Here is a 15,787-nt window from a genome sequence, read left to right on the forward strand (position 1 = left end):
TGGCTGTTGTTAATTTTACCCCTAATCAATTCAAATAAATATAACACTAGGCATAACTCTCTCCGCACCCGCAATTCGTTGTAGCCTACCATACCCAATACAAACAGATTACTTATATATTTTGTTACTCATGTAGCTGTTATGTTAATTTACTTTTATCATTCTTGATATTTGTCAGATTGTATTCATACACAATGTAAATAAATGTATAATGCTGAAAATATCAATTTAAATGAGCAACACGCAATGCAATACTCATTACAAGAAGAACGAGCAATAAACTTGCGTGTTTCCTTCCCGCATGACAGTTATAATAAAAATATGATATGACTATTCAAAAGTGCTTCTATTAGGTTTATTTGAATAAAAATTATTTAAGTTGAAAGTGTGTACAGAAAAATAATAATTCCTCATTTGAAAAATATGAGAAGATATATAAAACTCATTATAAGATCAATACAGGCTTGTCAAGGTTATACAGTTTAATAATATGTTAAATTAACAGTAAGTAATATACAATCAAATTAAGGTTTGTTAGATGACTTTTTAATAAAAAAGATTGTGTTAACATCGTTTATTCAAATTTATCCTTATGTATTTATATAATATTACGTATCACATATCAATTCACAACATTCAATATAAAAACTAAACAAGTTATACTTAATATTCATTGTACTTCACTGTTTTGGACGGATGAATTACGACAGTCAGAATATTATTTTTATATATAATTTTATAAAAATAATTATTTTTTTTCTTAATTAAGTAATTAGTTAATAGGGATTAAACGAAAATTGTTTATTTTTATATTTATGGGATACAGTCAAAATAGTTATTTACTCTTTTTTTCTATATATATATGTATATACTTATTTAACAAATTCGCTAATAGAAATTAAATGGAAAATATTTATAAGATGTATTCGGAATAAAGTAGAAACATTTATCAGAATATGGCAGAATGTGAAGTAATAAATGATCAATAGGAATAAATAACCAATTATACAAAGAAAAAATTGTATACATGAAGAAATAACAAGACGAAATTCGCTGTAGTATTTATAAAACTGAGCATTTGTATTCATGAAAATTGGGTCGAGATAAGAAAATATTTTTTTAATCATTCGTAAAAATGGCATAAAAGTTATTTCTTACTTCCTCTTTCATTCCACGAGGACAGTTTTTCAAAGAATAATTATTGTCCTTGGTTTACGACTTGTTATATCTTCGGTATATGATTAAATGGAAATATATACAGTGTATTTCTAGTATTACAATATTACTAGTATTTTAATATCTTCATTATCAATTCTGTTATATTAATAAATTAAAATAGTACATTTAATATACAAACGTACAATGCACGTTTGTAAGTTTAGTTTTTTAAGTTACGTTTACGTTTAGGTTACGTTTAAAGAAACAATTGGCACAAATTCCTCCTAATATTATGAATGTCAAAGTACGTCGGTGTGTCTGTTTATATTTTTACGTCTAAACGGCTGAAAGAATTGTAATGAAGTTTGACGTGAAGACAGATTATCTATCTTCTCGAGGATAGACAAAAACCATTCTATAAAAGCGTAAATAAGTAGTTAATTATTTCGTCATAAACATCATTAGCTATAATTTCAGAATTAGGTCATCACCGGGTTTCCCTCAGTAACAATTACAATTCATACTAAAACCTAACCTTACTAACGACGCTTGTTTGTACGCAGTCATCATATATGTAGTGTTACGTGTTGATCCTTAACAAATTAAATATATAATAAACTTACTTAACTGTTAACATTATTATTAGTAGTTATTTAAAGTAGCAAAACAAAATAGCTAAGGTTGAAACCATGAAACATAAATTCGATTTAAATAAAACCTTATTTTCTCAAATTTTATATACTATGGTAACTATTTTATATTCATAAATTGATAAAACATCAGATTAATTGGAATCGTCATGGCAATGCTTACAGCTTATCTTTTTCTTTTAGTTACATTTGTATATACAGATTTTTTCTTAAAATACATTTTTTTAAAATTTCATATACTACTATCAGTTTTCGTACGATTAAAAATAATATTCTAGTTTACAGTCTCTTGGACTACCTTAACCTAGTAAATTACCGTAAATTAAATGACATTACATCTTCTTATTCTTAATAAAATAAAAAAATAGGTTAAGAATACTTATTATCATCAATTTGTAATAAACTACACTTTGTAATAACTAAAGCCTGTAAAGTTCATTCTCATAATAGTTGGGCAACTGGCTAAATCGTTGAAGTTTATGTTTACAACATCCTTCATACTAAACAAGCACACCATTAATTGGCAATACTAAATACATTTTGAATATTGTACTAAAACAGATATTATAGTATTGATATATGTAGTTGGGGCGCAAGGAGATTGTTAGCAATTTGTCCCTCTGGAAACTATTGTGTTTAATTTCTCATTCGTTATAATGTGCTAACTGACCTTTGAAAATACTTCTATTATCATCCTTCACTGGTGCCAGCGTAAACCGTTAGCGCATTCCATTCATTTATCATTCATTAATATATGTATCTATATCAGATATGTTGCATTAGGTTAAATTATTTATTTGTAATATCTCGATGAAATTATTATTGTAAGTTTTTTACCATGTTATCTGTCTCTAATTCCATTATAATGTTATATTCCTTGCTTGTTCTATCGATAAAATCTTACAGTTTCATAGGTTATAGTCATGGCACGCTTCAGAATAAAATCTATCGATTTTGAATGGAAACATAACGGGGAATGATAAATATAATATGTAAATTTATCGTTTCACGATTGTCATGATTAATAATTAGAAAAATAGAAAATTTTAATAAATACATGTCAATCGTCAATATATACAAATATTAAATATTCAAAAACACTATTTAAACTTTAAATACATCTTTACGATTTAGTGATGTGATTTATAAAGTATATTTTTTTATTAACGTAATGTCTAACATTCATACAATCATTCTATCACGAAGTCACAACCGCAGAACAGTTTTAAATCGATACAATGCATTTGATCGATTCTTATATGTATAGATTTAATCGATGTTTGTGAATTAAATGTATAATATAAAATATAAATTTAATAAAAAAACACCAATCACTGTTAGCGGTCAATATTTATAATATACACTTTACATCTGTAAGATTAACTTACGTAATAAACTTACGATAAATTTTAACACTTTTAAGTTTTTTAATACAAATTCATCGTGAGTTTTATTATCGCACTTATGTAAGTAAAATTTACAAATATAAAGGTCGATTTACTTAATTAATTATTAAAATAATCTAATTAGGTAAGTAAAAGAGCCTACGACGATAATGTATCAGAAGAAATACGCACAACCATACGAGGCGTTTTATTTTAATTTTATGAGTTAAATTCAGTAATCACAGCTCATAAAACTAATGTACCATTAATTGCATTAATTGTACTATTAGGTTGTATCATCTCTAAGGTGCTGTTGGTTGCACTGAACTTGTGGACCATGCCTTGGATAGATACGTAGGAACCAGCGAACAAAGCGATCAGGGATATCAAGGAGATGAATAGGTTCTTCCAGAGGATCCAGTTAAAGGTGCCCAGACCTCGGTCCCAGTTGTGGACGGTGTCAACAATGGCAGGCGTTAGTAGACCGAGACTGGAGAGGAAGATCGCTCCGCAGAGACTGATGAAGAGCTCCAAGTCAGGGAAGGCGGCAGCCAAAGCCACTGTAAAAAAAAATATAGCCTTTATTCAGATCAAAATAGTATAATAACACTGCTATTAAACAAATATTAAGCTTTACAATGTATGTTAATTACTGCTGGACAATTTCCGATGGAATTGTAAATTTATCTATTGCCAAGCAGCTTGTTTTCAGCTGTGTTTAAGCAATTTTAGGCAGTGAAATTACAAAATAAGAAGCATGCTATGTTAGTCCCCGAAATGGCAACGCACCACGGGCGCCATATGATTGATATCCTTGGTGCTGTTCATGTATAGAGGCGTCAAGACCTCTTACCCGTTGCCGGTCTGTTTGCTTGCGATTCAAATTACATAAAAAGAATAATAACAATCGGTGTATCGGCGCTACCGTGTAAGTTGCCATTATCATTGCCGCGAGCACATAGATTATGTATATTTTATATTAATTTCAATATCATTCATATGTCTGTAAGGTATTTAAAATATGGGCCATTAGTAGCCTCAATTAAATAAATAATAGAAAAAGAAACTGTGTTTGAAACGAAATCTTTTCTCTTAATAATATAATAATCACCCTACTACTCAGTTAAAACATTTAGTAAAAAACTATATATTTTGATTAGGTAACAATTGTCATGGTCCGGAAGGAATTATAGTGCTTACCGTACCGTAATTACAATTATAATCATGTTTATAATGCTATAATAATTACATATAAACACGATAATAATTGGAAAATAATGACATGATCCTATATTCATATCATTATTTTCCGATTATTAACATGAACAAAGAGACTCTCCATCAAAAAGTACAAAATACTTCACAAAAATTCTTAATTTTAGGACCGCTTGCCCAGTGTCTGGAGTGTTCATGTTTTTTTCCACTACTTATTTGATTTTACATTTGGATAAAAAAATCTTAAATGAAAAATAAAATCTATGATAAATTAATCAACTATTACTTCACATCAAAATTCAAATTCAAAATATCTTTATTCATGTAGGTCTATTCAGACTCTTATGATATATCAAATCTACCGTCGGTTTTGGAATGATTTCGAAATGAGAAGAACTGACAATAAACTCAGCTCGTATTCTTTTCAAATAAATGTTGTACATATTTACAATAATACAGAGTCATTTAAATTCAAATTTGGGATAATAAAGTAACCACCAGCATATGCTATTGCAAAAAACAAAAAATATAATCAGTCTTCGCAACCTGAACAGACTAGTCCCTACAAGCAACACCCGTTCACGAGTATGACGGAATGCATTCCTATATTAATTATGAATTACCTGAGCCAACAACAGCGACGGTACGTATAGTGATCTGCGTGATGTTCTCATAACGCACAGAGACACGTTCGTGTATCTGCCGCCATATCATCTCCATAGGGACATAGAACTGTAGACTGTATGTGAACAGGATCGCTAGAGCCATTAGTATCTTCGCACTTTGTGCAAGACTGAAACAAACAGAAATAATAATATGAATCTTTTACAAAAAGCCTTTATAGTAGTCACGCATTGTATAACTGTCGGCTTTGGTATTCGAATTAGCAGACTGCCTTGGATCTGATCCGACATATAAATTCCACTTTTATTTTATTATATACTAGCTGTGCCCGTGACTTCGTTTAGGGGAAAAACGAGCTTGCGGCTCACCTGGTGGTAAGTGATTACCGCCACCCTTATTATGAGCACCAGGGGAATTGCAAGTACGTTGTAGGCCTTTTAAAAAGGAATAAGCTCTTTTTTTGAAGGTTTCAATATCGTATCGGTTCGGAAATACCATTGCTGGAAGGTAATTCCACAATGTGGTTGTGCGTGGCAAATAGTTTCTAGAAAACCGCACTGTGGAAGACCGCCATTCATCCAGATGATCAGGATGGTATTTCCGTTTCTGGCGGGTAGTACGGTGGTGAAACTCAGCAGCTGGTATTAATCCGAATAATTCCTAAGAACACTCCCCGTGATATATGCGATAGACATTTTCTATCGCATATATCACAGAGATGCAATATCTCGCCGCAAAGCCAATGGGTCGAGTCTGCCACATAGACGTTGATTACCAATGATTTTGGCTGCTCGATTCTGAATGCGGTCAAATGGAAGTAGCTGGTATTGTGTTCGTGTGGTAAAGTAAAGTAATAATAAAATTATTTAAAAGAGCAACACGCAAGTTTCTTGCTCGTTCTTCTTGTGATGAGACAGCTTTCCGAATGAGCGGTAGATTAAAAAAATGTAATGACTATTCAAAAGTGCTTCAATGTAAGTTTATTTGAATAAATGATTTTCTATTCTATTCTATTCTATGATCAACCATCTGTTGATATTTAATAAGCCTAGAAAATAAGACTCGACTGGACCCTATAATTATGAAAAGACTTCATTTCAAAGACGTATTTATCCAGCTATTTATTATTATAGAGCAAGTGCCCACAAGAGAGAGACCCCAGCAAGAGCCAATTATATTTACGTTATATTATGAAAGAATAAATTTTATATATATTATACCGAGAACTATTAAATTGTGTTTCCTTAATTGCCAGACAGTTTGTTGGTTCTATCATCCTACCAGACGCATTGAAAGCGTATATTGGGTAACAACGGTGTATACAATTTCATATCAAATTCGTTAATTAATGAAACTAATTTTTTTTATAAAATATTGTTTATAATAATGTTATAACTTGGCGCTGCTTATTGCCAGACACTTAGTATGGTTCCAACCCCCCGCCGGGCACCCCTAAAGTATATTATTTTTACACTTTTGTTACCTGTTACCTGCCAAAGGAACCACGATCCAGGTTTCATGTGTGGGGATCGTTCATACCTGTGTTAGGGACTCACATACAAGAACTTTCACATTTATTAATAAGACGTATGTATGCCTGTCATGGGCTCTTGGGCTATTAGGTATTAAGGGTACTTTACGGTCTTTATGTAAATCGTATTTTATGTATCAAAGAAACGACTTTCTGTACTTTTTTTTATTTTCTATGAATTCTTTCGGCATTGTTTATGCGAAAACCTTTGTTCTATGATAGTCCTATCATTTATGTCTGTGTTTCCCTTTTATTCTTCTTTGATATACTTTTGTATATTTCTGAACTTTTATGTAATAAACTATGTAAAATGATGTCTATTAAAGATCGATGTAATAAAATATACTACATTATTATTTAAATTATTGATCGGGTCTTAATTCGAATAATGTTATGGCAAATAAAGGTATTTATTTGCCATAAAAGCAACTCGTGACCACGGCTAGTGCTAGTCGAAACGTCGAGATAGGTAAATACCTTTATCTATACATATATACATATAAATAAAATTGGAGTGTCTGTTTGTAATATTGAAATAACCAATTTTTACTAGAAGCATATGAATATAAATACGGTACATAAATCAAAATATTTTTTTTACAAAATTTGTCTGTCTGTCTGTTTGTCTGTTTGTTCCAGCTAATCTCTGAAATAGCTGAATCTATTTTGAACGGACTTTTTTTGGCACGTAGTTGATGTAATAAGGAGTAACTTAGGCGACTTTTATTTTAGAAAAATAAAGCTAAATTCCACGCGGACTAAGTTGCGGGAACAACTAGTAGAGAGAATATGAAATTTTAATTAGATAGATAATATATAGATGCACTATTATAACATCAAAACAAGACCCAGAATAACGGTCTATCCAAAATGAGTTGTTGTAGTATAATAGAGTACCTTCACGATTATTACCTTAGATGGGGTGATCAGAGTCATTATTAATACATGGTACATTTGAGACCAACGTGGCAATTAGTCTCCTCGTCGTCTCTGGTTTGTTAAGGGTTAACAAAACTGGGGTTGTTATCTCTGGTTTGTTAATATCACCGGAGAGTCAGAAACATAAATTGACAGAATTTTTTATTCTAAGTCCCAACGGTCTAAGTCCGCATATTTATTATTAGGACTTAGACTGAACTCGTACCTCCCGCGTACACTTAGATTATGGAATGAACTACCTGCCGAAGTTTCCTCACGATATTACAGTATAGGGTTCATCAAGAAGGGTATATTAAGGTTTCTTATTAAACCTCGGTCGGCAAAGCATATGTAACACCTCTGGCGTCTCTGGCGTCCATAGGTTACGGTAATCATTTACCATCCGATGGACCGTATGTTTGTTTGCCAGCATCGTAGTATAAAAAAGAAATTGTCCAAACGTGATATATAAATATAATATCCTTGGACAATTCACGCAGCGCCACCTAGTCCCAAGTTAAGCAGAGCTTGTGTTATGGGTACTAGACAACTGATATAAATACATAGATTCTTTTTAATTTATAAATACATAAAAAACACCCAGACCGATACAAACAATCATACCCATGAATACAAATTTTTGTACCGTGCGAGGAATTGAACCCGCAACGATTGGAAGTAAAACAGCGTGCTAAACTGCTACACCATCGTCTACGATGATGATTAAATGTTAATAATGATAATTGATAACTTATTTACTCACATTTCATCTTGCGGTAGATTTAAAGTGACGCTGCCTCTCACATCATCTCCATACTTGATGTAACCAAAGAAGCCCACGATCCCATACAGAGATATCACAACAGTCATGGCCACGTTGAGAACACCGGGACATCCCAAGAACTGTTCAGGTTTCGCCATTTCATTCTCGACCGGCATCACGACTCCAATGCCTTCCATTGCAAATATAACCGTGCTGTGAACAGAATAGAGATCGATTTTGTATGTAATTGTTTTAATGATGCAGATTATTGTAATATGTATGTGATTAAAGGGGGTGATATTCAGGGGCCCACATACGGGAGTTGCTTTAGAGCAGTGTTTCCCAAACTTTTTAGTGTCATGCCCCACCATAACCTTTCTTATGTAAAACATGTAATATGTAACATACCCCACTATATAAAATACATAAAAATTGAATTGTTTAACTTAAATAACAAGTTTTAGGAAAAATACAATAGGAATCTGTTAATTAAACAGTAAGTAAATCTTGAAAAACATATAATCAAATGAAAAATAGAAATTCACGTGCCATATAATAAAGAGTCCATTTTCGAATTGCCATCTTTACAATCAAATTGGCTTGTTTCCAATTACATAAAAAAAATATACGACAGATATTTTCACTTTTCTACAGAACTACGCAAATTTATAATTAAATTATCGAGATATTGATATTTAATTTATATTTCTTTATTATCTTATTCATAGTGTAAAAATGAAGTCACTTTCACTTATATCTATAAAACTGCGTAACAGATTTTAATGCAGTTGTTAACAATGGATAGAGTGATTCAAGAGGAAGGTTTATATGTACACCCGTGCGAAACCGGGGCGGGTGCCTACTTAAGATAATATAACTATTATATAGTAATTTAATTAGTCTATTTTAGAGTGCAATGTGGTAGGTGGGTAGCAATGTTAATTAGAGACAATGTGAGCGATGGTACATACTATAGTTAGAAGAGATCTTTTCCACTGAACTCAACACGGCGTGGCGTAGAAAGCAGTGGTTCGGTAATAGTAGTGTATATTATAATTGAAATATGTGTCAAAAACTAACAATTACATTTTTTTTATACATATATTTTAGACCAAATATCGGGATTTTCTTACTAAAATTAAAGTACAAGTTTTACGAACTAAAACTAAAGCCATAAAGAATAAATAAACACTAATATTTTAAAGAGAAAAAGTAGCTTATATTTGGTTGTATTTGATAAACACAAAAAAGTAAACCTGTTTTATAAATTCTTTCAAATTCAGAAAGCTTCGCAGCTGTTTACAAAGCTTACCTAAAATCTCAGATAATGCAACCTTACGAAACTTTAGTAAAGAACGCTGTTAACTAATAATAAAGTGTGCAAAAAAATTGCGATAACTTACAATGTGTTCAAAATTATACCAGCATTATGCCCCTAAAGCATGTAAAAAAGTATTAATATATACCTTACCTTAAACAAGTAACTCAAGTCATAAATTCGAATCATCATTATTATCATTATATATATAATATATTGTATTGTATTGTATAGTATATTACTTGTATTGTTATCAGTATATTATATATGTTCTAATTTATTAAAAAAAAAATAAAAGCCCTTCAATATCTACAATAATAGGCATGGCATTAGTGCAATTAGTGTAATTAGGTAGTATAGGTAGGTCTAGTATTTTTTTAATGAATGATAATGGAATGACACACTGCCTACGTTAAGGTCTACACCATTTTACATGTACATTCCCTAGTAATTTATCACGATGATATCCAGGAGTGGTTTCCGCGTAGAGATCAACCTGACATGGTTCATTGCTGTCTGTAGGTTTATTGGTCCACATTATTAACAATCAACTTCTCCTTTTAGTATCTAGTATAATACACAAAAGTAGAATAACAATTTACCTTATAAACAAAGGCCATTGCGTAACACTGGCGACCATTTCCCTCTCAGCTGGATTTGGTAGTCCATTGAAGATGTAGTACATGGTGATTGCGAAGCAGATGACGAGGAATATGTTGGCAATGGCAGAGAACGGGACCAACCATTTGAGGTTCCGAATTTGGCAAATCAGCACCAATGGCACTAGAGTTAGAGCGCAATATGTCTCAACAGAGAGTTTATAGTCCGGTACATACTCATCTAGGACCTGAAAAGATTCATATTGATTAAATAAACCAAGATATATTACGTAACGTCATCTAGACGATACTTCTTATTCGATTTTTTCTTGACAGAACGGTCATGGACATAATATAGTAGGGTAACCCTACCAGAGCTGCTTTGACTTGGTCGGTCCATCGACTGGGTGATCAATCATAAGGTCTAGTACCATTAACTCTAGCTTGTATGACAAGTCGCTCTATGAAAGCGTCGTTCTTTCGTTAGACGTGTCCGAAGATCAAGATAAATAGGTGTCAGATCAAGTGGTCTATTACTGTCAACCTAGATTCTATGACAAGCCGCTCTATAGATGCGTATTTTCTTCGCAAGATGTGACCGAAGATGATAAGAATAACTGATTTTGCTGTAATTAAAAGACGCTGTATAATGCCAAGTTTTTTGAGTGCGGAAACATTTGTCCTAAATTCGGTCCATGCTAGCCCAAGCACCTCAGTTTTGTACTATAGACATTGTATTACTGAAGTAGACTTTGTGCGAAGTCGTTTATGTGATATTTTTTCTTTATTGGGGGGTTTAGGCTATTGTCAGGTGGTTAGACCTGCCAGTCGGCATTTTTATTGCCTTCAATGTTTGAGTGCTCGGGGACACCTCTCAGTATAATATTACTTTTGCTGTGGTATTTCTGTCTAGACTATTTTGGTCTCTATTTCAGTGATATGGCAGTGGAATTAAAGAGTACCGACGCATGTCCCAAGTCCGGAATGGCAATGCAATATAGGATAACATAAGCATCGACGTGATGTACTTATAGTGATAGAGATATCCAAGTCTTTCGGAATGGCATAGGACATCACAAGCGTCGACGTGATGTACAATTGTACATATAGTGCTATTCATGTTTCGGTGATTGTCACTTACATCATGTAATGTCGCTAGTTTGCTATTACAGTATCCTAATACGTACCTAATCTAGACAGGTTACTACCTAATTAAGTAACAGATGTTGATTAATATAGTCTGACGAAGTCTGAAGGTCAATACAATCTGTTACCATATAAGCGTCTGGTAAGTATTGTTATTTAAGCGTAATTTATTTAGCTAAGGTCCTGGTGATTTGAATTATAGGTTATACCTATTTCAAACACCAATCACTCAGGCTACAACAATTACTTATAACAGTACTTTTTTGCATAATGTTACACAGAAACGCGACATATATAACATATAATATTTTAATATAATTTAAATTATAATAAGAAAAAAATGGATTCTTTAATCTTAAGTAGATAAACTATCTTAAATATAAAAACAAAATAATACAATTATTACACTAAATTAACCTATATTTAATTAAAAAATTTAACTTTCCTTCTTAAGTTCCTTAAAATAATTGAATCGTTGCGTATCCTCTAGTGACTAAAAGAGTAAGTTAGTGTTTTCAAGTAATAATAATAATAAAAATGTTACCTCTTTGAAGTTTTCTGCAATGAAGACCACGTAAACGCAGAGCGCAGCCAAATAAGTACAGGTTAATGCATAATCCACAAAAGTTCTGTAAATTAAAATAAATAATATAAATATTTTGACGACCTCCGTGGTATAGCACTTTAGTCGCTTTACTTCCGATGGTCGCGGGTTCGATTCCTCGCGCAGTGCAAACATGTATTCATGAGCATGATTGTTTGTGTCGGTCTGGGTGTTTTTTATGTATATTACGTATGTATTTATTAAAAAAATATCTAAGTATTTATATCAGTTCTCTAGTCCCCATAACACAAGCTTTGCTTACCATGGGACTAGATGGCTCTGTGTTAATTGTTCAGGGTTATTTGTTATTTATTCTTTGTATGAATTGGTATGGACTATGAATGACTAAGTATTCTCACAAGATTAAGACTGTACTAAAAATTGGTTCACTAATTGAAATATAATGTTGGTATTACTGGGCTAATATTTTTTCCAGAATTGAATAGAAAAATATAGAATAAAAAAATACAAACATCCCGTTTGACTATATAAAATAACAAAAAATTGTTATATAATTACAAAAACAAATATTAATTAGATGACGCTGTGTGAATTGTCTTAGGTTATTGTTATTTTTTGTTAATGTTTTGTCGTAAAGGTAATTGTTTAATTTAGGCAAAAATATGTTTACGTCGAATTGAATTAGAAACAGTCTGTATTTTGTACTCTCAAGACAGATACATCATGTAAAATTACAATATTACAAAATGCGTATACCTAGCATACGCATTTTGTAACATTGTAATTTTGTATATAATATCGTTACGTTGTGGCAAGGTTAGTCAGACTTTTAGTATTTTTGTTTTTGTAAATAAAGAAATCATTTTTATACTAATAAACTTTTGAATAGTCATATTTATTTTCAGCCGATCGGAAATGATTAACAAATTAGGATCTGGCTCGCGGACTAATAGTTAAGTATGCCCATCAGTTGTCTAATTAACCATAATCCCATTTTAGTAATAGATCTACTAAATTTGTCTATTATTTTTATGTTTAATTGGAAAGTATAATAATAGTAACCCTGGACAGTTCTCCCAATGTCACCTAGACCCAACCTAAGCAGAGCTTGTGGTATATAAAGAAATACATACATATTATACTTGAGCTTATGATAAATATTTAAATATTTATCATAAGCTTTAAATTATTTTTGGAAATACATATATATTATACATAGAAAGCACCAAGACTGACATAATCAACTATACTCATGAATACAAATGCTGCATCGAACCCGCGACCATCAGAAAAAAAGCGGTGTACTTAACCGCTAGACCATCGCGGCCGTTAAACAATATAAGAAAAGGGCAATATTTCGCATTCGGCACGTATTTTTACGAACTTATCCACGTGATTTATAATAATCACGTGCGGATATATGAGTATAAATGAGACGTCACGTGACACGTAGTTACGAAGAGAGAAAATAAGATTTATTTAGACACATTCAAGGACTGACAAGGACAAGAAGGTGTTATATTTACGTATATATAAATATACGTAAATATAACACCAATTTATATAAAGCCTTCGGTGTTTGAATAAATTAGAATTGTATATTTATGACTTGAGATATAAATATAATCTAATTTGAATACAACATTTTTGTAGGATATACGTAAAGTATTTTTTATATGAACGTACCTGAATGGTAAACAAACTGATACTTTTTCCAGTGGCTAGGTCGAATTAGAGTGATAAAAGGCCTAATAGTTAAAAATAATTTTATTTTTATGAATTATTTTAGGTTAACGAATACCATTTTATTAATAAAACGTTATAATCAACGTTACCTTGCAAAATTAGCCCACGGTCGAAGTCTCTTAGGTCCATATTCAAACGCCGCGCCGCATGTCTCTGCGAATCCCATAGATGGCTTCTTTGCATCAACGCATAGTTCTTGTGATGTCCTTACCTGTTAAAGAAAGAAAGGTATAAGAATTTGTTCATTATTTTTTTTTATAAAATTTGAAGTGCAATTTGATTATACGGTAATTTAAACGCGGATCGAAATTACGACGGCCTGATCAGAGGTCCGAACCCCCAGGCAGTGCCCTTAGACTAAAGTCGAATCCGTCTGGCGGAAGTTGGCCTTCAGCTGCTCCATAAGTCCTTCCGCGGGTTTCGAGTGCCATCTGCATTTCCCTCCTATCATACGATGAAGATGCAAAGGCCAGCTGCGGCCAACAGCATTAAAGTAGTCCAAAAAGAAAAGTTGGTACTGATGGTCTACCTGATAGTAAACGGCAACCGTCACCTATATACATGAACAGCACAACGGACATCACGTTATCATACAACACTCGAGATATCACTGATGCGCTACCGTTTCGGGGGACTGAGTTGTCATCTCACCCTTCATATACTTTTAAACAGTTTGGTTTGGAGAAAATAGAGATAGGTTTCAAATCAGATCAAAAATAATTTTTCATGTAGGACAGTTTAGTCGCTTTTGAACGTCAAGTTTTTTGTATTAATATTTTTTAAGAAAGGTGTTACATATGAATGTAGATAAGGGCAGAGGAAGGCCGAAAAAGAGATGGATGGACTGTGTGAAAGATGATATGGTAAGAAAGGAAGTAAATAACGCAATGACTGCGAACAGGGATGAATTTTTTTTTTTTATATCATAATGGAAGCGAAAAACATATTACGCCGACCCCAAATAAATGGGATAAGGAAGAAGCAGATGAGGATGATTCTTGATGACCTACTATCCAGTTAAGTACTAATTTAATTGAGTAGAACTGGCAGGAAACTCAACTGAATTTCTTTTTTTAAAGCTATTTTATTTATATTGTGTTCTTATATAGTGTTAATGTCTAACATTAAATGAAAATTCCGTGCGTTTTACTGCACAACGGTACAACTATTACAGTTCAGGCAATAGTTGTTCACGCACGTTTGTCATTTAAGTAATGGCTTAGTGAGTAATAGGCTTTTCACAATAAATATGATTAAACAGATATTTTCAATTTATTTAAAGATAATGGAATTATTCTTTAATAATTCATTGTAAATTTTTTTACCCATTCCCATAAGAGACCCACTGACATTTTGTAAACTATACTTAGGACTGCGGTACTCGGGCTTTATTTCATATTTATTCATTTAAAATATTACCACAGACTTACTAAGAAGTAAATTCCGTGCTTAAAAGTTTACAAGTTCTAATTAAAATGAAACAAAACAAAACGACTCAACCGTTGCGACAGAATTATCATAAAACCCGAGAACTTGTGACAGAAACAAGTTTTTGACAGTTTACGATCTTGAGTCTGCAGATCATATATGTATGTATGTGTATAAATATGTTATGGCACTAAGATACGTATATGTATCAAGGGCAATTTTTATTTTTATTTTAAGGCAAAACAACGTTTGCCGGGACAGCTAGTTAATAGTATATTATTTGCAATTGAATTTCAACTAAGATGTAACTTTATGTGTCATAGCTTACTTAAGTGTCTTCATTCACACACATTATCATCTCATAAATTAAAAAAATTGCTGACACTGTTATCAAAGTATTCGGTAATACCGTTTCAAATGATCAGTATGAAATTGGATTGTATTGACATCGATATTGGAATTGGACTATGTTTTTACACAACTCAGTGTGTAATAATCATCATCATCATCATCAGCCCACTGCAGTCCACTGCTGAACATAAGCCTCTACCAAGGCACGCCACTGGGCACGATCTTCAGCTCTTCTCATCCAGTTACTACCCGCAACCCTATGTATGTCGTCGCTCCACCTAGCTGCGGGGCGTCCTACGCGACGTGTGCCAATTCGCGGTCTCCACTCAAGAACACGCCTACTCCAGCGAGCATTGATTCTGCGACAGATATGACCAGCCCACTGCCATT

The 15,787-nt window shown here is 32.4% G+C and overlaps 1 protein-coding gene across 1 annotated transcript in view; it reads right to left on the reverse strand.

Moving 5' to 3' along the window:
* Positions 1-1,705: 1,705 nt before the first annotated feature.
* The window catches only part of LOC131853180 (proton-coupled amino acid transporter-like protein pathetic), a 54,423-nt gene continuing 40,341 nt past the window's right edge, over positions 1,706-15,787 (reverse strand). The window contains exons 5-10 of the mRNA XM_059204008.1: positions 13,708-13,829; positions 11,852-11,936; positions 10,165-10,409; positions 8,245-8,457; positions 5,032-5,201; positions 1,706-3,753 (exon numbers count right to left, since the gene is read on the reverse strand). Coding sequence (XP_059059991.1) covers positions 3,440-3,753; positions 5,032-5,201; positions 8,245-8,457; positions 10,165-10,409; positions 11,852-11,936; positions 13,708-13,829 — 1,149 coding nt within the window. The 3' untranslated portion in view covers positions 1,706-3,439. The remainder of the gene's footprint in view (positions 3,754-5,031; positions 5,202-8,244; positions 8,458-10,164; positions 10,410-11,851; positions 11,937-13,707; positions 13,830-15,787) is intronic.

This window comes from Achroia grisella, unplaced genomic scaffold (assembly GCF_030625045.1).
Source record: "Achroia grisella isolate CSIRO2021 unplaced genomic scaffold, CSIRO_AGI_Agris_v1 utg900, whole genome shotgun sequence".
NCBI classification, from domain to species: domain Eukaryota; kingdom Metazoa; phylum Arthropoda; class Insecta; order Lepidoptera; family Pyralidae; genus Achroia; species Achroia grisella.